At 43.9% G+C, this 22,313-nt stretch overlaps 1 protein-coding gene and 1 long non-coding RNA gene across 2 annotated transcripts in view; both read right to left on the minus strand.

The window, feature by feature from the left end:
- The window catches only part of LOC147361150 (ankyrin repeat domain-containing protein 26-like), a 78,704-nt gene extending 64,211 nt beyond the window's left edge, over positions 1-14,493 (minus strand). Inside the window, exons 1-5 of the mRNA XM_086334751.1 lie at positions 14,049-14,493; positions 9,307-9,421; positions 8,975-9,148; positions 4,185-4,291; positions 2,227-2,364 (exon numbers count right to left, since the gene is read on the minus strand). Coding sequence (XP_086190877.1) covers positions 2,227-2,364; positions 4,185-4,291; positions 8,975-9,148; positions 9,307-9,421; positions 14,049-14,281 — 767 coding nt within the window. The 5' untranslated portion in view covers positions 14,282-14,493. The remainder of the gene's footprint in view (positions 1-2,226; positions 2,365-4,184; positions 4,292-8,974; positions 9,149-9,306; positions 9,422-14,048) is intronic.
- A 5,089-nt stretch (positions 14,494-19,582) lies between these two features.
- On the minus strand, positions 19,583-21,064 carry LOC147361151 (uncharacterized). Its single transcript, XR_015139831.1, has 2 exons — positions 20,197-21,064; positions 19,583-19,839 (listed from the first exon to the last, which is right to left on the minus strand). It is a non-coding gene; the product is annotated as an uncharacterized LOC147361151 (long non-coding RNA).
- Positions 21,065-22,313: the final 1,249 nt, after the last annotated feature.

Below are 22,313 nucleotides of genomic sequence, written 5' to 3' on the forward strand. Positions count from 1 at the left end.
ATTTTGGCCATCTGATACAAAGAGCGGACTCATTTGAAAAGACCCTGATGTTGGGAAAGATTGAAGGCAGGAGGAGAAGGGGACAACAGAGGATGAGATGGTTGGATGGCATCACCGACTCAATGGACATGATTTTGGGTAAACTCTGGGAGTTGGTGATGGACAGGGAGGCCTGGGATGCTGTGGTTCATGGGGTCCCAAAGAGTCGAACACAACTGAGCAACTGAACTGAACTGAAAGGAGAAAGAAAAGAAAGATGAAGTAGTCATGAACTCAGGGCAGTACAGCTCCAATAATTAACTAGATTTGGCTTGGCATATAAAAAATCTCTCGAGCTTGCAAATCCTAGCTCTATAACCAACTGCTCTTTGTTCCTGGAGGTGTTGTTTCTCTTCAGTTCAAAGTCTTCCTCTACACAACTGGGATATTACTACCTTATTTCACAAGAGGGTTAATAGGATGTAATGAGATAATATACCCCCAAAATGCTTGCAGAAACAAAGAGTGGAATAATTTCATCTTCAACTTTATTGCTGCAACTACTTTGAAATTCCAAGTAAATCCCAATGTGTGCTTTTTCATACATTTAACATTCAAGTGTTGCATGAAATTGTTATTAATTCTGGTGCTTAGCTGTTTTTTGTGGTTTGTAATTTAGGGAATATCAGCTCTTATATAATGTGTACCTAATTTTATTTATAACATATGAATTCTCTACATGAGAGAACATAATGATCCCCCATTATTGCAGCTAATTACACCAAAAGCAGACTAATCACAATCAAGACCCGGCCTGGACCACTACTCTTCCTTCTCTACCTACTCAAACTTTGAACCAGCAGATCTTTCTGCCAGTGGTTTTTAATCTACATGTTCCTCTCCAATTCATTTGGAAGACATATCCCTACTCTTACAGTGGGTACTGGCAAGTTCTAGACAGGGCTTACCTCTCTGAATTCCAACTATCTTACTTGAGATTTATGGATTTCTGCTGAATGGATTCCGTATGGGGCAGATTCTGAAAACATTTAAAGTGGAGGCAGACAGAAATCCATTGGAAGATTTTCATTATTACAGGAAACAGATCCCATGAGGGGCCAAGCATAATTAGGGAATCTTAGGCAAGCTGGCACCCACTACTCTGGGAAGGATGACAGGGAACCTGTGACCTAAGAAAAGGTGCCCCCACAGGACAGAAAGCCGCCTTGAGGTTCAAGTCTAGATACAAAGGAGAAAGGGAAGTGTGCTCAATCCCTGCAGGAGCACTTGACCCTCTCTCACAGCCTAAAATGGTCCCCACTGACATCTGCTAGCAGAAAAAATAAATAAGAGCCTCAAGGACACCTCATCGTGAAGATCTAGGCCTACACATGGGCTCCACATAGGGTCTCTGACTGAGGGGGTAAGCTAGGTGGCCCAGCTGCCCGAACTGGGTGCTGGTGCTTTGCAACAGAGACTGAGTGACAAACATACATATGAGAACAAAGGAGCTCTCACTCTGAAGTCGACCTGTGCATCATCTTAAAGGCTGGGGAACCTGGACCCAGAGGGGTGGCCTGGGAGCAAAGGTCAATCGTGAGCCCACTGCAGGATGACTTTTTTTTTTTTTCCTTTTAAAATGATTTTATTAAAGTCTTTATAGAGCCAATCCAGACTCCAGATCCAGCTGCCAAGCAGACCCTGTCAAGACCAGCTGTAGCAGCAGTGCTCAGCAGTAGAATCAGTGCAAGCAACAGAATGGTGAGAAGGAACTGTTTCCTCCCCTCCAAATGACTTGTGGAAGAGGACTGTCTCGTTGATTTTAGGGAATCCGCCGGGTTCTTGGAAAATTCAAGCAGAAGCATATAGAGAGGCAAGTCCTCAAGGGAAAATAGGATTTGCTGCTGAACTAAATATTTCAAGACCCAAAGAACTAGTTAGAAATATCACAACTGTGACACTGTTCATACACCATACTGAGAGGTCACACTTGGAATGAAATGGCTAATGTCAAGCTTTCTAAGGATCAAGGTCTACATGTCCTGAGATAAAGCACCCTGAGCCCACAGCCAAGAGTAACTCACTGGCCTTTGCTTGGCTTTCAGCTCTTGAGGGGGAACATCTCACCACCTTTCTCCAAACTGCCTGCACCAAACTGGAACTCTCACTGGTCACGTAGCAAGTGACAGTTAAAATTATTTTTGGCTGCAGTTTAGTGAGAACTGGCATTTTAATGTGAACACTTACGTATCAAAACCACTAATAACAGCATATGCTTCTGCAGTCCATCCAAAAACATCTTGAGAAAAGATGTCAGCACCTTGCTGAAGAAGAAGTCTGATGACATCTGGTGATTCATACTTGACAGCAAGCATGAGGGCTGTTCTAAAACAACAGGGAGATGACTTCAGCCTCAGGAAGCTGAGTTGACTTACTTACACAGTTAATTTGATATGCTTCACCAAGTGAACGCCTTGCCCTTCCATGAAGGACTGACCATTTACAGGCTCAAGTGTTCATCTTTGCAAACTACCTCCAAGGCTAAAATGAAGGGACGGAAAAGAAGCCTCCTGTCCCACTGGGATGCCAGGCAGCAGCACTTACTATTTCCAAAGTCCCTGATGGGGACTTCCCTGGTGGGCCAGTGGATAAGACTCCAGGTTCCCCATGCAGGGGGCCTAGGTCAGGGAACTTGATCTCATATGCTGCAACTAAGAGTTCCCACAACTAGGACACCATGCAACCAAATAAATAAAATTCTTTTTTGTTGTTTTGTTTTGTTTTTTTTTTAATTTTATTTTATTTTTAAACTTTATATAATTGTATTAGTTTTGCCAAATATCAAAATGAATCCATCACAGGTATACATGTGCTCCCCATCCTGAACCCTCTTCCCTCCTCCCTCCCCATACCATCCCTCTGGGTCGTCCCAGTGCACTAGCCCCAAGCATCCAGTATCGTGCATTGAACCTGGACTGGTATCTCATTTCATACATGATATTTTACATGTTTCAATGCCATTCTCCCAAATCTTCCCACCCTCTCCCTCTCCCACAGAGTCCATAAGACTGTTCCATACATCAGTGTCTCTAAATAAATAAATGTTTTTTAAAAATAATAATAAAGTCCTTGATGGACAAGAAATGATCCTGAGGTCACTTATCTGAGGCAGGTGACTATTTAAGGGATCAATTCCCCATTTCCTCCTTAGTCTGATATATTCGGCTTCAACGTCAGCTAGAGGTTGGGTTAAGGAAAGGCTACTTGCAGGTTTAAATTAAAAATATTGATATTAATGGGAATAAAAATAGTCATGGTGGCAGTTAATGATGTGGACAAGCATGTGCTAGGCACTAAAAATGAAATACTATATATAAAATCTTTCTTACACACAGGCACCTTTGAAAGATGCATTACTATTTGCCTTGTGTATCAGGAAACTTATTTGCTGATGATAGCCCTAATCGATAGGAAACCTAGGAACTGAACCTAGCCTGAATCTAAAGCCCATCATTTTCGTCTGTATCATTCACCTCTGACTTGTCTCTGTTAAAGGAACTGTTTATCCAATCAAAGCTATCTTTCTTCCTTCTACCTGCATTAAAAATGAAAATATCAAAATCTACTAAAATGAAAACCTGATGAGCCCACAGGATCTGGTGACAGTGAGTCATAACCACCTTTTTGTGGCTGTTGTTATTTAGTCGCTATGTTGTATCTGACTCTTTTGCAATCTAATAACATCAGCATTCTTCAAACAAAGTAATTTAAAACAAAGAGTTATCCATAAGACAAAACCAAGTCTTTTAGGTTTACTATGCATCTTATAAAAATACATACATACAAAGTAGAGGTTAAAGAATTCTTTTAAAAGAATTAAACTCGATACTGTCATGAGGTGAACTAAAAAGCAGAATCCATATTTCATGAAGCTAATAAAACTAATTTGAAATCCCTCAGCTATTATAAGATCAACCAAACAAACAAAAAACAGGTTGCATATGACATCAGTCAATATTATAAAGGAATATGAATCCTGCTATACATTCCTGCTATATATTGTTCATGATTCCCGGTCAGAATAACTGACTTTCTACCTAAGTGATGATGTGTTGATCACAAATGAATCCTCTTATACATTTAATCTTGATATTACCATCCTAGAACAGCACTAAGGGTTTTAAAAAGAAAAAGAACAACGGTACCTTTTCATCTTATCAACCGCATGTATATTTGCTTTTTTCTTTACTAAAAACTCCACCATTTGCCCTCTCTTTTCACATATCGCAAGTAGCAGTGGTGTCAGGTCATCCTGTAAAACAGGGAAAACCATTTCTAATGTACACAGTTAACCTATTTCTAAGCTGAAATTAAAACCGTGCAATAGATTCTCTGAATTTAAAAATAAAAGTCAGAAAGTAAATCAAAGAGAGCCCCCTCCTCCTCATCACCCTGTGCACCTTCTTTCTCTTTAATCTGCTCCTCCTCTGGGCCTTCCCTGGTGGTCCAGTGGCTAAGTGTTAAGCTCCCAATGCAGGGGGTGCGGGTATCATTTAGCTACTGTATCAACTGCATATTTTAGGGACAATGCTGAGGCAGAAATATATAATACCATCTGTAGCATGCATAACCTATCCAAGGATGACCATGAGTAAACTCAAAAGGTTTACAGACATTCCAGTGAGAATATTATTCTCTACATGAACATGCAAAGAGAGAAACATTTTCTTTTTTTCAAAAAATCAACTGTGGGAACCCTGTTTTACTGCTTTCTCAGACATGTCTCCCGGAATTTAATCTTACTCATTCTCTCTTCCTTGCTTGCTCTTTCCACCGCCCTTCCTTAAGTTAGACATTCTGGCTGAGAGAGGTCAGCATTCGCTAGATGCTAACTGCATGCAGAATGAGCGCCCTCCCCACCTTCTCTTCAAAGACCCTTCTTGATGACTCTCATGTGATTACCTCCAGACCACCAGAAGGAAGCTTCCAAAATCCTAGAGTTCTGGTGTCTGTCTTGCTTTACTGCGACATAAAATTACCAATAAATACATGCTCAACATTTTCTCGGGGAGTTGCTCTTCCATCAGCTCCCCTGTGCTGTCTCTTATAATCTTGTGTGTTTGTGAGAGTTATTCAGTGCGAAACCGCCACAACCAACTTAAAAATTCTAATTTGAAAAATTCAATCCCGTTCTTAAGAGATTTTTTAAAAATATGAAATTATAGATTAATTAGACTGTCTTTAAAAACCTTCAAATATTTATCAAAATAAACTATCAATCAAAAATTGGAAACTCAAATGCTTATGGACAGAAAGCTGATGACCTGACTAAGTGAAAAAGCCAGATGAGACTGGTAACCCCGAAAACACGTGTCCCATACAGAAGGGGTGGCCTCTGCACACAGACCAAACAGTAGGATGGGCTCAAGGGAGTCCAGATTTGGTCCTTGGAGAAGCCTGAACTTCTGCATGAGCCTCCTAAATTTGAAATGTTGACTCAATGTGTGGAGGTAACTAAACATATCCAAGGGCCATGTTTGGTTTATGGCCCACTTTTGGTTTTATGTTTGCTGTTTCTAAACAGGTGGGTATAAAGCAAATATTTGTATGTGAAACCTTTCCTTTCTTTAGTATCATATGTTTCACAAAAAAAGTGGGTCCCCATATGTAATAAATATGGCTATTAAGACTCATAATTCAAGTAAACATAAATTCTTTTAAAAAGACTCATAATTCACAGTCAAGAATGTTTCCACTGCCTGTTGAAACTACAATCTATCTCTAGAATTCTTCTAGACCGTTAATCAAATGGATAATGAGTTTCCAAGCCTGCTGAAAATAAATGCTTAAAACAATTCCCCTCTGTACTGTTACTAACTTCACGGGTTTTAAAGCTCTCATCTGCTTATGCCAGGGATCAACAATTCTAACAGACACACTGCAAGAGTCTGTCCTGCAGATGATACCAAAAAAGGCTCAGGAGTTACTATTACTGCAATCAGGAAAACCCTGTTGGTAACAAACATCTGTTGACCTAATGACCTGGATGCTAAGTGAAGGTGCAAACTCCTTAAAGGGTCAGACTCTACAGACGAAGTGACTTCGCCATGAGCAAATCGCTAAAGACTCTCGGAGGGTCACCGAATGATGAGTGGTTGGAAGGAAAAGGAGTTGTCGTTCAAGCCCATAGATATCGCCAAAGATACTCCTTTTAATGTCTCAAACATGGGGCAGAGAAAAAGTCAGGCTAATAGTGTTGGAAAGGAGGGAGCTGATAGAAGCAGCTAGCATTGATCAAACTCCAGCCCTTCTAGAGACTACTTTCTTTTGTGAAGGGGGCATTTAGAAATTACATGTATTCACTCCATAGTTATTCATTAAGGACTGGATCAGAATCTCAAGGGAATAATTCTAAATACACATGTCCAAGTGTTCCTCAATTTACTCAGTCAAAATCTACAGCGAACAGCCTAGACTTATACATTTTTAAAAGAAGTTTTCCCAAATAATTGTGGTTCACCAGCAGAATATAGCTGAGAATTAGTGCAGCAACCACTCCAGTCTCATCTCTTACTCACACGGCCAATTCCTTCTCTTATGTGAAGGTTTGAATAAAAAAGAAAAGTGTAAGAGGCAAGAGTCATCAAAACTGCAATTTTTAAAATTTTCCTGGGTAAACAGTGGTAGAACAGGGACTAGTTAACCCAAAAGGAAACCTGATCTCATTATTTATAAACCCCTTACTTCCTTCCCATCAAGACATTCTAGATGGGAGAGCAGAGTCTAGACTCCTATCTAAGTGGATGGTTCTGCCAGAATAGGATAATATCAGGTAGTTATTTGTTCTTCTCTCTTAATTCCCACTTCATCACCACCTGTTCACTGTCAGTGTTTTGCTCAGAGCCTTCTTTAAACTGGCACCTAGGCAAGTTTACAATTCACTCACACTCTTTTTCAAAATAACAACTATTATCCCTGAAAACTGAAAAGCATATAAGAAATCTATAAGCTGAAGGGAATAAAAAGCACAAACCAAAATCTCGGGACTTCCGTGGTGGTCCCGGGGCTGGGTCTCAGTGCTCCCGGTAAAGGCCTGGGTTTGACCCCTGGTCAGGAAACTAGATCCTACATGCTGAAACTAAGCCCAGCTCAGCCAAATAAATAAATATTAAAATAAATGAATCCTCTTCTTGACATTTTCCAACTGCCAAAATTCCAGCTTGACTTGCAACTTTTCACTTGCTTGCTCCTTTTCCTTTCCTTTTACCCTCTTAAGACTTGGGCAATGAGAAACTGTGTTTATATAAACCATTTTTCATAAAATGGGAATTTGTGAACAGCAGCAAGATTTCTATTATGTTGTAAAATGCTTTCGTTATGTTTGAATTTTAAGACAAAGTCTACTGAGGCAAATTTTGCTTCACTGTGTTATTTTAGACTGATTAAAAAAAAAAAAAACCTTAAGTGGGGGAAAATATTTAGAAAATGTTTTACCTTTAACAAGTGCAGTGTTATCACCAATACCAGCCATAAACACATAAAGGAATGCTTTACTCTCTAATCCTTGAGAAATATCAGGATTAAAGTGAAATCTTAGACAGTTTGGTTTCTTCAAAATACTTTCACTCAGGGAAGGCTGGAGCTTCCAAACACGGAAAACTGAGCCCACCTGTGAGAGTGGAGGGAGTTCCTGGCGGTGCTGAAGAGGCCAGACTTCACATGCTTCCTGAACAAAGAGCAGGTGGGGCAGCTCCCCAGGCACAGCTGCCACCCCGCCGAGCAACTCCCGGGGGCTGAGCGTGGAAGACCCCGAGGGGTACCTGGTGAACCAAGTGGTCACCAGCACAAGAGAACGCCCTTGCTGGGTGTCAAACATGACCTGACCCGCCTGGCTGGATCTCAGAACCCGGGGTCCTGGAGGGCTCAGCGCTCCAGGTCTGCTGCCTCCCGGGCCCACTTGCACTCACCCAGCTCCCCCTGCTGGGCACTGGGTCTCCTTCCTCCTCTGCCCACCCCAGCAGCCCACATTCCCTGAGCCCCTGTAAACAGCCAGTGCCCATATCACTTCACTCCCCTCAGGCCTTCACTTCCTGTGGGCTCAGAGCCCACCACCCACCCCCACGCATGTTCTAATGGGAAAGCCTTCCTTCTAGGGTAGAAGGGTGGCTGGCAGACAGAGCTCTGCCCTTTCTGGGGGCACCGACTTTTTTCACCCCCGCCCCCTGACTCGGGTTTGGAATTGTTTTTCCATGGTTACAGGGCCTCATGGACACTGTTCAAGTCAGGGCATGTTTAACAGGAGGATTCCTACGTGCTGTTTCTCACAAGTCCTTTGTTTCTTTTTAAGCGGAACAGCACGCTGCTCCCAGGAACTGGGGTCATTGTGTGAGACAGGCTTGAATCTCCTTTAGTAAACATCTCTTTACGACAAAACTGGTTAGTCTCGGTCCCCTTTCTTGAGATACGGATTGTCTCCTGAGCTTGTGACCATCATCATCCCTCGTTCCCTTGGTAACGGCTACTGTACCTTTGGTTTTCTGATCTTTATCATTGACGAAAGAAACTTCTTGTACTACAGCCTATATATACTCACAGAAAAATCACTAAAGCACCTTTGCTCCATCAGAGCTTGGGTCCCCATGTCTGTCTGTCTGTCTTTCTCTCTCTCTCCCCGGCTGATTCCTTGGAGCGCGGAGACCCGTCTTGCTCACTCTCCTGCCCGGGCTTCTAAGACTCTCGAGAGGGCGCCCGGTGCCTTCGTGAGAGACACAAGTCCTGTCTCAAGGACTTTATTGGTTTTCTGCGTAAACCAGGGAGTATCGGCCTCTTTCTTTCTCTCACTTTCTTATCGTCGCCTCCAGACGGCCAGGTCCCAGTCCATTAAAGGACCTCAACAATTCGGTTTACCTATTTACATACTGTTGTAAATAAAACACTTGTAGATTAAAAAAAATGCTTCACAAACATTTGGTAAATAAAGTTAGGTGACTGATACCTTGTTCCTGGCTTCTATATCGGCGTCATAGGAAAGCAGCTTTGCTGCGAGTGATACATTCTGGCAAAAGACAGCGTAGTGGACAGCGGTGTTGCCACAGACGTCCATGACATTTGGGTCGGCACCATGCTCCAACAGAAGAGTCGCACACTCCTCCTCTTGGCATTCTATGGCCTGTTAGTGTTGTGCCAAGAAACAGAGTGTAAATTCTAGGAATTCAAAGTAAACAGGCCACAAGCTTCACCAGTTTGCTATATTTCAATGAGATAAATTCACTTTTAGTCTCAGGAAATCACACCCATCTCATGTGGACACGGTTCGCTGTCCCATACCTTCATCAATGCTGTCCTCTTTTCATTGTCACAGAGGTTAAGCAGGCATTTTCTCTCCAGGAGGAGAGTGACCACCGCTGAATGGCCATTGGCACAGGCCAAGTGGAGCGCAGTCCTACGAAAGCAAGAGCAATTTTTAGTAAACTCTAGTGTTACTGTTTCAAAGCAAACAATCGTTCCTGTGATTGAAAACGTTCAATAGCATGCTATTCCTATCACTTTAAAACAAATATTTCGTTTTCTTCTGGACAAAGAACAGTCTATATTCGCTTTAGCTCTTCTTACCACAGTAATCAAAGAACTATCTACTTGAATAGAACAAGCATGACCTTGAGATTCAGCTCAACTTGGGTTTGTATTTGACTTTCACTCTGTCACTCATTAGCTGTTGCTCAGCCTCTCTGTGCCTCAATTTCCTCATCAACAGAATGGAGAGGGAGTAGTAGTTATCTCACAGGACAGCACTGTGATGCTTACATGAGAGCCATGCAAAGGGTGCAGAACCACTCCTGGCAGATAACAGCTCAGTAACTGTTAGGTCATATTATCATATTTATTGCTAGTACTACTAGTTTACAAGGACAACATCTCAATGAAGTCAAAGGATATGGCTCCTCCTTTGCAGATATATTTTGAGTATTAGAGACAACATTGTACTTCGATGATGCTAATATGCTCATTTTCTCACATTTTAATGTCTCTGACATTGGAATATAATTTATAATTCACAGACTTTACAAATTGTAGAATTTTTGTCCATTTCTCTTTTTTCCTGTTGGTCTAATTCCCATGAGATGTTTTCATCTAAGTCTGCTTTAGAGATGATGTATAATATATATTATTATATAAAACAGGTGTATGACACAGTGATCCACAATTGTTAAAGGTTATATTGCATTTAAAGTGACTATAAAATATTAGCTATAATCCCCATGTTGTACAATAAATCTTTGTAGCTTGCAGGATTTTAGTTCCCTCACCAGAAGATCGAACCCTGGGCCCAGAGCAGTGAGTCTTAACCACTGGACTTCCAGGAAATTCCCAAGATTCCCTTGACTTCTGAAAAGGCTGAAAGTTGTCACAGGATACCAATCCTCACAAAAAATTCTAAAACAAATTGAAAGTACCAAATTATTTTTATCTGTGCCACATTCCTATGGAATATGGAATGAAGCAGGGCAAAGGCTAATAGAGTGTTGCCAAGAGAACACACTGGTCATAGCAAACACCTTCTTCCAACAACACAAGAGAAGACTCTACACATGGATGTCACCAGATGGTCAACACCAAAATCAGATTGATTATATTCTTTGCAGCCAAAGATGGAGAAGCTCTATACAGTCACCAAAAACAAGACCGGGAGCTGACTGTGGCTCAGATCATGAACTCCTTATTGCCAAATTCAGACTTAAATCGAAGAAAGTAGGGAAAACCACTAGACCATTTAGGTCTGACCTAAATCAAAGCCCTTATGATTATACAGTGGAAGTTAGAAATAGATTTAACGGACTAGATCTGATAGATAGAGTGCCTGATGAACTATGGAATGAGGTTCCTGACATTGTACAGGAGATAGGGATCAAGACCATCCCCATGGAAAAGAAACGCAAAAAAGCAAAATGGCTGTCTGAGGAGGCCTTAGAAATAGCTGTGAAAAGAAGAGAAGTGAAAAGCAAAAGAGAAAAGGAAAGATATAAGCATCTGAATGCAGAGTTCCAAAAAATAGCAAGGAGAAATAAGAAAGCCTTCCTCAGTGATCAGTGCAAAGAAATAGAGGAAAACAACAGAATGGGAACGACTAGAGATCTCTTCAAGAAAAACAGAGATACCAAGGGAACATTTCATGCAAAGGTGGGCTCGATAAAGGACAGAAATGGTATGGACCTAACAGAAGCAGAAGATATTAAGAAGAGGTGGCAAGAATATACAGAAGAACTGTACAAAAAAGATCTTCATGACCAAGATAATCACAATGATGTGATCACTGACCTAGAGCCAGACATCCTGGAATGTGAAGTCAAGTGGGCCTTAGAAAGCATCACTACGAACAAAGCTAGTGGAGGTGATGGAATTCCAGTGGAGCTCTTTCAAATCCTGAAAGATGATGCTGTGAAAGTGCTGCACTCAATATGCCAGCAAATTTGGAAAACTCAGCAGTGGCCACAGGATTGGAAAAGGTCAGTTTTCATTTCAACCCCAAAGAAAGGCAATGCCAAAGAATGCTCAAACTCCCACACAATTGCACTCATCTCACACTCTAGTAAAGCAATGCTCAAAATTCTCCACACTAGGCTTCAGCAATATGTCAACCATGAACTTCCAGATGTTCAAGCTGGTTTTAGAAAAGGCAAAGGAACCAGAGATCAAATTGCCAACATCCACTGGATCATCGAAAAATCAAGAGAGTTCCAGAAAAACATCTACTTCTGCTTTGTTGACTATACCAAAGCCTTTGACTATGTGTATCACAATAAACTGTGAAAAATTCTGAAAGAGATGGGAATACCAGACCACCTGACCTGCCTCTTGAGAAACCTATATGCAGGTCAGGAAGCAATAGTTAGAACTGGACATGGAACAACCGACTGGTTCCAAATAGGAAAAGGAGTATGTCAAGGCTGTATATTGTCACCCTGTTTATTTAACTTATATGCAGAGTACATCATGAGAACGGCTGGGCTGGAAGAAGCACAAGCTGGAATCAAGATTGCTGGGAGAAATATCAATAACCTCAGATATGCAGATGACACCACCCTTATGGCAGGGAGTAAAGAGGAACTGAAGAGCCTCTTGATGAAATTGAAAGAGGAGAGTAAAAAAGTTGACTTAAAGCTCAACAGTCAGAAAACTAAGATCATGGCATCTGGTCCCATTACTTCATGGCAAATAAATGGGGAAACAGTGGAAACAGTGTCAGACTTTATTTTGGGGGGCTCCAAAATCACTGCAGATGGTGACTGCAGCCATGAAATTAAAAGACGCTTACTCCTTGGAAGAAAAGTTATGACCAATCTAGATAGCATATTGAAAAGCAGAGACATTACTTTGCCAACAAAGGCCTGTCTAGTCAAGGCTATGGTTTTTCCAGTAGTCATGTATGGATGTGAGAGCTGGACTGTGAAGAAAGCTGAGCGCTGAAGAATTCATGCTTTTGAACTGTGGTGTTGGAGAAGACTCTTGAGAGTCCCTTGGACTGCAAGGAGATCCAACCAGTCCATTCTAAATGAGATCAGTTCTGGGTGTTCTTTGGAAGGAATGATGCTAGAAACTCCAATACTTTGGCCACCTCATGTGAAGAGTTGACTCATTGGAAAAGACTGATGCTGGGAGGGATTGGGGGCAGGAGGAAAAGGGGATGACAGAGAATGAGATGGCTGGATGGACGGAAAGAGTTGGAGTGAACTCTGGGAGTTGGTGATGGACAGGGAGGCCTGGCGTGCTGCAATTCATGGGGTCACAAAGAGTCGGATACGACTGAGCGACTGAACTGAATTGACTGAAATCAACTTTCAGATTTTTTTTCTTTTCTTGTTTTGGTGCCAAAACCCAGAAAACTCCAGAATGTTGCCTTTGAAACCACTCTTAGAGAGGTCTCTGGGATGGGATATGTGTATTCTTACAACTGATTTATGATGTTGTACAGAGGAAACCAACACAACATGGTACAGCAACCACCATCCAATTAAAAACATTCAGGTGAATGAACAGTAGAACTAGAAAAAATGGTCTTCGTCAGCACACAAAATGTATAGATAGGAATTTCAGTTTTCTTCTGGTACTTTTCTCACCCTGTGTATTTAAAATTTTTGATCTATACTCCCTCTGAACTTTTTGGTGAGATAAAAATCTAGTTACTTTTCTCTAAATAGTTACCAGGCTATTTCTCCACCATCTACACCTAATTTATCTTTCTAATAGAAAATGTCATCAAGCAAATTTTTATATCTAAAAGGGAAAGTCTTTGTCTACTATACAAAACTTTCAATTTCATCACAATTGAAGACAGCATGTGTAACCCAAAATCTTTAAAACCACGATGTTTATTTGGTTTAAATATGGAAAAACCATAGATCCTAAGAAAATGTCCTCTTAGTCAAGGACACAGCCAGCTTCCTACTTCCAAGCTGTCTTCTAAGGTCCTTCTCTATACACCTAAGTGTATACTGATATAAAATGGATATTGCATTGTATCTGAAGGATTTTTAACCCAGAAGTTGACCTGTCATGGGGATTATTTTTCTTACTATGCAGTTTTCTGTAATACATAACATTATGGTATAAAAATGTGTACATTAAATGCCAACAACATCAAAAATGTGTCCACTGCCAATATCCACAATGGACAATCCATGAGAAGAAGAGTTTTCATAAATCACATGAGAAAAACAGGGTGAGAGCCAGGGGGTTCCAGATTTCTTGAGAGCTATAGAACTTGAGAGCTCTTACTCACGAGTACATCAGGCTAACACGTGCATAACAACAAAGGAAGAGGAGGAGGAGGAAGGACAAAAAAAGACGCTTTTCATGTTTCATTTCAGTTCTGTGATTACTGACATTCAGTTAAATCACTTTAAAACGACCAGTAAAGTGCTCTTTAAGGGGAATTATAAGCGGGTCCGAAAGCAGCTAAGGCTTTTGCAGCCGATCAAGTCTGTGGGGCGCTGGATCCCACAAAGGTGTCTGCGAGCCTTGGAGGGGAAACTCACAGGAGGGAGCCCTGCCAGGCCCTTCCTCCCACTTACCTGTTCTTCTTGTCCCTGTCGTTCAGGCCATTCTTTCCAAGCAACAGAACCTGCTGCACTTTGGCTACGTTGCCTACGCTGGCAGCTTTGTGGATCTTTTTGAGGTCCCTGTCTCGGATGTGGTACCCGGGCTGGAAGCTGGTTCTACGATGACCTCTGTCTCTCCCCAGGCTGATGGAGGAGTCTAAGGGCGACTCGCCCTTCTCACTCCTGTAGCCAAAAATCTTCTTCATCGCAGAGCCTATGGGCTCCAAACACACCTCACCTCCCCCTCGGCTCTTCACAGTCCCCTAAACCCAACACAAGCACTACAGGTAAGCCTGTAAGCTTAATGGTTTGCTTAACGGTTTGCTTAAGGTAAGCTCAACGGTTTGGAATCTTTCATCCCAGAATGATCGTTGCTAAGCGACACCTCTAAACACATTGCCCGTGTGCCAGAATGCCCAGTGTGCATGTGCAAGAACTGGAAGTGCATTTTTCAAAAGAAGCAAACAATATCAATAAACCCTTACCTAAGGGAAGAAGGAAAGAGAGGAAACTGAAATAACCACAGAAAGGAAGGTGACATTACAACAGATACCTCAGAAGTAAAGAAGCATAATCATAAGGGGACGTTATTATTGATGAACAGTTACAAATTGGAAAACCTAGAAGAAATAGATAAATTCTGAGAAACATACACCCTGTCAAGACTAAAACAAGAAAAAATAGAAAAACTCAACACTCCAGGAACAAATAAAGAGATTCAAATATTAATTTTTTAAAAAAATCCCAAAAGTTAAAATCTTAGGACCAAATGGCTTCAAAGCTCAATTCTACCAACATTCAAGAATTAAAAGTAAGACTATGCATAAAAAACACTTGAAAAAATTCAAAACCCATTCATGATAAAAACAAATTCAATAAAATAGAAATTTCCTCAATACCATAGGTGGTATGGTATATGGTATCAAGGCCATTTATGAAAAGCATGAAAAATGAAAGTGATAGTCACTCAGTGGTGTCTGACTCTTTTGTTATATAGTCCATGGAATTCTCTAGGCCAGAATATTGGAGTGGGTAGCCTTTCCCTTCTCCAGGGGATCTTCCCAACCCAGAGATAGAACCTAGGTCTCTCGCAACGCAGGCAGATTCTTTACCAGCTGAGCACCAAGGAACCCCAAGAATACTGGAGTGGGTAGCCAATCCCTTCTCCAGTGGATCTTCCTGACTCAGGAATTGAACCAGGGTCTCCTGCATTGCAGGTGGATTCTTTACCAACTGAGCTAACAGGGAAGCTCGTCTACTTGGGAAAACAGCGTCTGATAGTAGGAAAAGCAGGGACCAAGAGGCTTTGACCAGGATGGCTCCCATTGTTAAAAAGAAAAAAGCCCTGTCCTGTGGCTGATTCATGCTGATATTTGGCAGAAACCAACACAATACTGTAAAGCAATTGTCCTTCAGTTAAAAATAAATTTAAAAAAAAAAAACAAAAAACCTCTGCCTCAACTATGCTGCCCCCTTTACCTGCAGCCTCAAAGGTGCTCAACCCACAACCAAACACCCTGAAGGAGCTGCCCAGCCTCACTCCTTGCCACAGCCTAGATTCTGCTCCCTCACTCTGAAATTGTTCTCTCTGCCACCGGAGCCGAAATCAAACGGCTTGCCTACAGGTGAAGGGGGAGAGCTCTCAGCACTTCAGGTCACAGGTGCTAGATGGTAAGGTTCAGAGAAAGCTGCCAGTGATGTTACCAGGGTATAAACATCACATGGTGAGGCCACGAGCTGGATCCTCACTAGAGGGAAAAAGAGCTCAAGACCCTCAGTCCCTGATCTGTCCCCACAGATGGGGAGGGGGGCAGGTTGGCGTGCATACAGTCACAGGCTGTTGTCACTTCCTGGCGGGGAGGGGACTCCTGCCCTGTGTCTGTGCGGCTGACGCACTGTGCTCTGATTAAGCGTATCCCAGGTGTGGAGAACAGCTGGAGCGGATGTTCAACCTGCCTCAGTCTGGCTCCCAGGAAAGAGCAATGAGCTTTTTCCTCTTCCCAGGTGGTGGCTGAGGCTGGGAAGAAGCAGGAAACACACATTTGCTCAAGAGCACATTCTGATCTAAACTCACAGTGTAGCGTCAGCCTCTCATTTCTGATACTGCAGGACAGGCAACAGCCAACCTGAAAGGTGGTGAAATTGGCCCAGGTCTGAACCTCGGTGTGTGTGGGGTGGAGAGAGAGGATTCTTTATCAGGGACACGGATGGGCCCTGGGGCTGTTTTCAGCCCGTGAATGAGGCTGAGGGATGGAAGAACTATTTCTCCAGGATCGAGGCAAGTGCAGCCAGCAGCTCCAAGCTGCTCTGTCCACATCTGCTCCCTGGTTAGTTTCTGAAGCTGTCAGAGCACAAGAAAGCTGTCTAAAGGAAAGTGGGATGCTGGCGTTCAGATGCTTAAATAAACCACATCTGTAGCAGGGCAGAACCCAAGGGCCATGTCTGGGCCCTCAGCTTTGAGAAGAGAGATCATAGTCGTATGTGGATAAGACAAAGCTCGGGATGCTGGAACCCTTTTGAATTATTACTCTGGCTCTGCCCCTAAATGAGCCTCAGATATTTCAACCAATTTATTTTCTCCATTTCTCTATGGATCCATGTATCTATCTCCTTCCTACTGTGACCTCAGCTTGCAAATTAGACTGCCTGGGGAGGGAGAGGGATAGCTCTCACCCAGTACTGATTTGGCACTAATATAAACTAACCCCCACAGTGATAAAGAAAAACCAAGGGGTGCAGCAGAAGGAGTCAGATTTTGGTGGCAGGCAAGCCATGCATGTGCAAATCCCAGCTCAAATATTAAGTTTAAACCCTCAGCCTCAATTGTCTCGTCCAACTTTATGAAGTTGTGGGTGTTGGAGGCTATCACGTAGAGTGAAGGGGCATTTTGTTAAGCGTACACGCGGCAGCGGTCACTACTCTTGTTCATTTGTGCGTGATCACTGTTTCTGCAGAAGCAGGGAAGCGCTGTCACTAGGTGGAGCGCCAGTCTAGTAAGGGTGGACATTAGGTATAATCAAGGCAAGGCTGGGGAGGAAGGAGGGGTCCAGCTGCTCTGGAGAGAGGGCAGGAGGCAGTGGGCCTGGACAGGTGGGCACCAGGCCCCAGACCCCAGGGTGGTGGGTAGAGGAAGGCTAATGATGAAGGTCCTCGACTGAAGAGGAGCACAACTCAGGCCTAAACACGTCTGCCTGGACAAGACAAAGTACCGGTGGACCAGGGCCAAGGAATGCGCTGCTGGGGAGGGGACAGAGGGAACCCATCTCCCTGGTTCCTCCAGCAGAGGGTGAGTAGCTGCTCCCCTCGGAAAGGTTACGTAACCTCACCAAAGTCACTCAGACAGTAAGTGATGGACCCAAGGTTGAAAACTCAATTGTCTTTCCTACTGTGTAGCATGGGGCACTCTGCTCAATGGGATGTGGCAACCTTGGATGGGAAGGGAGTTTGGAATGAACACTGGACTATGTGTATCTTTTTGAATTATAGTTTTCTCCAGATATATGCCCCAGAGTGGGATTTCTGAATCATACAGTAGTTCTAGTATATTTTCAGCTTTTTAAGGAATTTCCATACTGTTCTCCATAGTGGCTGTACCAATTTACAGTATTACCAATAATGTAGGAGGGTTTCCTTTTCTCTACACCCTCCCCAGCCTTTATTATTAGTAGACATTTGGATGATGGCCACTCTGACCAGTGTGATGTGATACCTCATCGCAGTTCTGTCATGCATTTCTCTGATAATTAGTGATGCTGACCATCATTTCATGTGCCATCATTTCATGGCAATCTGTCTATCTTCTTTGGAGAACTGTCTACTAACGTCTTCTGCCCATTTCTATTTTTTATTTTTATTTATTTGTGTTGCCCATTTCTAAATCGGGTTTTTGGTTTTTTATTTTTACTTTTTTGACATAGAGCTACATTTGTATATTTTGGAGATTAATCCCTTGTCAGTTGCTGCCTTTGCAAATATTTTTTCCCTGTTAGTTTTTTATTTTGTTTTTGTTTCCTTTGGTGTGCAGAAGCTTTTAAGTATAATTAAGTCCCATTTGTTTATTTTTATTTTTATTTTCAGTACTCAAAGACATGGATCAAAAAGGATAGTTCTGCAATTTATGTCAGAGTGCTTTTTTTTTTTTTGGCTGTGCCATGCGACTTGTGGGATCCTAGTTCCCTGACCGGGGATCGAACTCAGGCCCACAGCAGTGAAAGTGCCAAGTCTTAACCCTTGGACTGCCAGAGAATTCCCTCAAAGTGTGTTCGGCCTATGTTTTCCTCTAAAAGTTTCCATTTAGGTCTTTGGTCCATTTTGAGTATACTTTTGTGTATGGTATCAGAGAATGTCCTACTTTCATTCTTTTACTGTAGCTGTCCAGATTTCCCAGCACCACTTATTGAAGAGGGTTTTCTCCACTGTCCATCCTTGCCTCCTTTGTCATAGGTTAAGTGACCAGAGTTGCAAGGAGAGAAGAGCCCACTTTATGTTGTTGAGTCCTCCTACCCCAGATCTGATCTTTCCGTCTATTCCAGCGCTTTAAGGCTTTTCTCATTCAAGCAGGGACAGTAAATGTGCAGACAGACGGAGGGGAGGGGGCGTGCAGCAGCTTCAGGAGAGCGGAGGCCACCAGGACGGGGAGAGAGGTTGGCTGCAGTAGAACCGGGACTGGGCTTCTGTCCAGGATGCTGTAACAATGTCCTTAACACACCTGCATGTTCATGTAGTGCATATGAGTGCTTCCTATAGAACTATTTTTCTATATCTCTGAAATATTTTAGTTGAAAAAATATCTAGAAGTTAATCGGTTTTAATAGAAAAGGATTTAATTGCAAATACAGTGACTTCATATTACAGTAGTTTATTCTGGTAAACCAAATGACCATACTTTATGTATATCTTGGATATAAAACTATACTTTTTCCCTTTTTTTTTTTTTAAACATATCATACACTTTCCAGTGTGATGACATTTCAATGAGGAAAAGATTGCATTCACAATGGATACCATCCTCCCTGAGTCCACAGCCCTAAAATACCAGCACTGTCTAGACTCCCTCGTGGTGGAACGGGCCCTGACAAAAAGGCTTCCTTCCTCTATCCCTTATCGCCAGTTGAAAGTCACAGAAAGTACATTTCTGGAGTGTCTCTATCGATCCACCAACGAGAATGCCAGTGACTAAACCCATAGCACTAACAGTGCAATGGTAAAACTATAGAGCCCTGACTTTGCGTTTGAATCTCTGTAGCCAAGGTCAGAAGTGCAACATTAAAATTGCTTTATTTTACCATTTACCTTGCTGGGAACCCCATAATCTGTTTTGCTTGTCAGTAGCAAAATTAGGAATGTAACTCTATAAGTTACCCAAGGACCACTAAAAAAAAAAAAGTAGTCTTTTCCAACCTGTTTCCCCAGCATCTGGCACACAGACCTTCATTAAATGCTTGTGAGATAAACAGAATCACAATCCTCGTCTATCCAGGGGTGTACAGCCAGTGAGCCACAATAAGTTACAGCGTCACAGTGGTTTACTTTAAAGATGTTCTTTTAAAACGAACTCCAGGAAGAAAAGCAGTCTACACAGCGAGGGATGCTGTAGCAATCTTGCTGAGCAGTTTGCTGAGAGCTCTAACTTTTTCTTCCAAGAATCGGGCCTTTTTCTCGGCACCTCATTGCTTCTCTTCAGTGACTTGAAGCGATTTGTCAGGTGAGCATTTTCCACATAGAGCTCCTTGAGCAGCAGATCAGACCGGGTGTTCTTTTCAAACTGGAGAGGGGAGAAAGCCACAGTGTACTGCACGTCTAACACAGCCACGCCACGCCACCAGCTCTCCCTTCCTATTCCTCCATGCGTGTTCAGACTAGCTTGGGGAACCTTACAAATCAGAGACATGTTAGATGTAATGACAGGTTTTGTTATCCTGGCATGAGAGAGGAAACTGACGAACTATGTGGTAGAGAAAATTTAAGCCAACTTTGTACAAATTGACTTATCACGAAATGAAGATAAGAAGACCCAAATCTGGAGGCCTCCAAAAATCAATGAGGAAACTGTCAAGAGTACCCAAAATGATCGCCTTATCTCAGTGTGCTCTGCAGGCCCACCATGCCAGCCGGGACGCACCGAGGCACCTTGGGTGCCACCCACACGACACCGACAGGGGCTTCAGCGACGGGGACACAGGACACACTAGTCAAGATGCAAAGACGCAGGGGTCCCGGCTTTGGGCTTTGAAAGTCCGCGCTGAGGCCACTCACTCAAGTAGCTACCGAGCAGCTCTGTGGGCCAGTGCTGCCCAGCCACGGCCCTGCTCCCACAGGCACGTGTTCTAACGGGAGGAGCCAGCAGAGCACGCAGTGTCAGGTGGCGTGTTAACAGAGAACCCAGGCGGGGGACACACGGCTGAGCCTGAGGTGCACAGAGACCTGAAAGAAGCATGGAGGACGCGCGGGCGGCTGCCTGACGCAAACCTCCCGGGCAGAGGCCGGCGCATGCGCGGTGGCAGGAACGGCCAGGAGGCCCGTGAGGAAGGCAGGGCCGCCACGCCGGCTGGGCGAGGGGCCGAGGGGAGGGGGCCAGGGCCTGCAGGATCTCGAGGCCACCGGAGAAGCCGCTGTCTACTCTGAGGCAGGCCGCAGCTCCAACGTATCTAAGGAAGACTGCTGCTGCTGACGGGCTGGCAGAGGAGATGAGGTGCCCAGCTGTCAGGACCCAAAAGACGGGGCGTGGGGCGCGCGATGGGAGCTCTGCTCCGCACTGAGGGCCACGTTGAAGAGCCAGACGGGCCCCTGGGTGGCCGGGCGGCTGGGAGCAGACAGCTCTGAAGGGGCGCCTGTCAAGGCAGCAGAGAACTCGATGGGAGGACCGGGCTCCAGAAGGCGGTGCTGAGGAGACCGGAGAGGGGGCGGCAGAAGCGGGGCTGGGTGAGCTGAGCGCACGGCCATTTCTCTGGGACCTTCTGGTCTTACGGGGACACAAGCCCAAGTCACAGCTGAGAAGAGGGGAGAAGGGCTGGGGGTCAGAGGCAGAGCGGAAGGGCCCCCCAGACAGGGAGGGGGGAAAGGCGGCAGTTGGGACAGTCAACCCCTACCCGCCCCCTCCCCCAGCATGTAGGAGCCTCAAGATTTACTTGGGGTTGAGGTTTTACCAAGAGTAACTGGTGGGTAGGGGGTCACCAGGAGTCTGACGGCTGGGAAGGAAAGTGAGGACCCGGGGACCAAAAAGGTTGGAGGGCGGTGGTGCCGGCAGGGCAGGGGCTACACAGGTTGGAGTGGGGGTCTGCAGCGGGCAGCCTGCGCGGAGTGACTCGAACTGGGGACCCGCGGCTCAGGGCGCTCCAGGTAAACCACATTTGGTCACTGTGGAAGAGAAGCATTTCCACAGATGCTCACATTTCACTTCCTGGAGCACCAAGCAGACCTCATAGGACAGCAAGGCCTCTCTCTCCCATCTCCCTGCCCTCCTCTCCCCTTCTCAGCACTTCTGCAGGACACAGGGTTCTCTGGGGTCCTGTCTCCCTCATCAGCTACCCGGACGCCCAAAGGAGGCGTCCGTCACTCACCTGTTCCTTCAGCTCACCCACTTTCTCTTGGAGGAGCACTTCCATGTTCTTCAAAATCGTTTCCACCTCCTCCACCCACTCTTCTGTTGCTTTCAGCTGTTTTTCATGTGCTTCCTGAATAAGAGGAGGTTAGAGATCAACACCAGAGAAGGCAGTGGCACCCCACTCCAGTACTCTTGCCTGGAGACTCCTAGGGACGGGGGAGCCTGGTGGGCTGTCATTTATGGGGTCGCACAGAGTTGGACACGACTGAAGCGACTTAGCAGCAGCAGCAACAGAGATCAACACAGTACATTTTAAAAAGAATTATCTCAGGCTTATTTACTTTAGAATGGAAATCAGCTGAAGTGTACAAAATCTGAGTATCTGGCTAACCTTTCATCTATAGGGAGGGATGGTTAGAAATGTCTCACAAGCCACAAAGCTGCACTTCTCACTGTAGTGTGAGCAGATAAGAGACTCTTTGTCCTAGGATTTTAATCCTAAATGACTCAAAGTTGAGTTTCCCTAAACATGGTAGTCTTTTTAGGGGATCTCTGACTAAATTTCCTTTGTCAATAATCTGTCCTAGCTTAAATGTCTCTCCAGCACAACGTGTTTGCATAATGCTATAAGGCTGTTCTTCGTTAGAATTTGTATTTTACAAATGTCAGATTTTACCCACCTTTCTAATCTTGCA

The sequence above is a fragment of the Bos grunniens genome, chromosome 13, assembly GCF_055505025.1.
Source record: "Bos grunniens cultivar Pamir isolate PY7600 chromosome 13, Bosgru_T2T1.0, whole genome shotgun sequence".
In the NCBI taxonomy this organism is placed as follows: domain Eukaryota; kingdom Metazoa; phylum Chordata; class Mammalia; order Artiodactyla; family Bovidae; genus Bos; species Bos grunniens.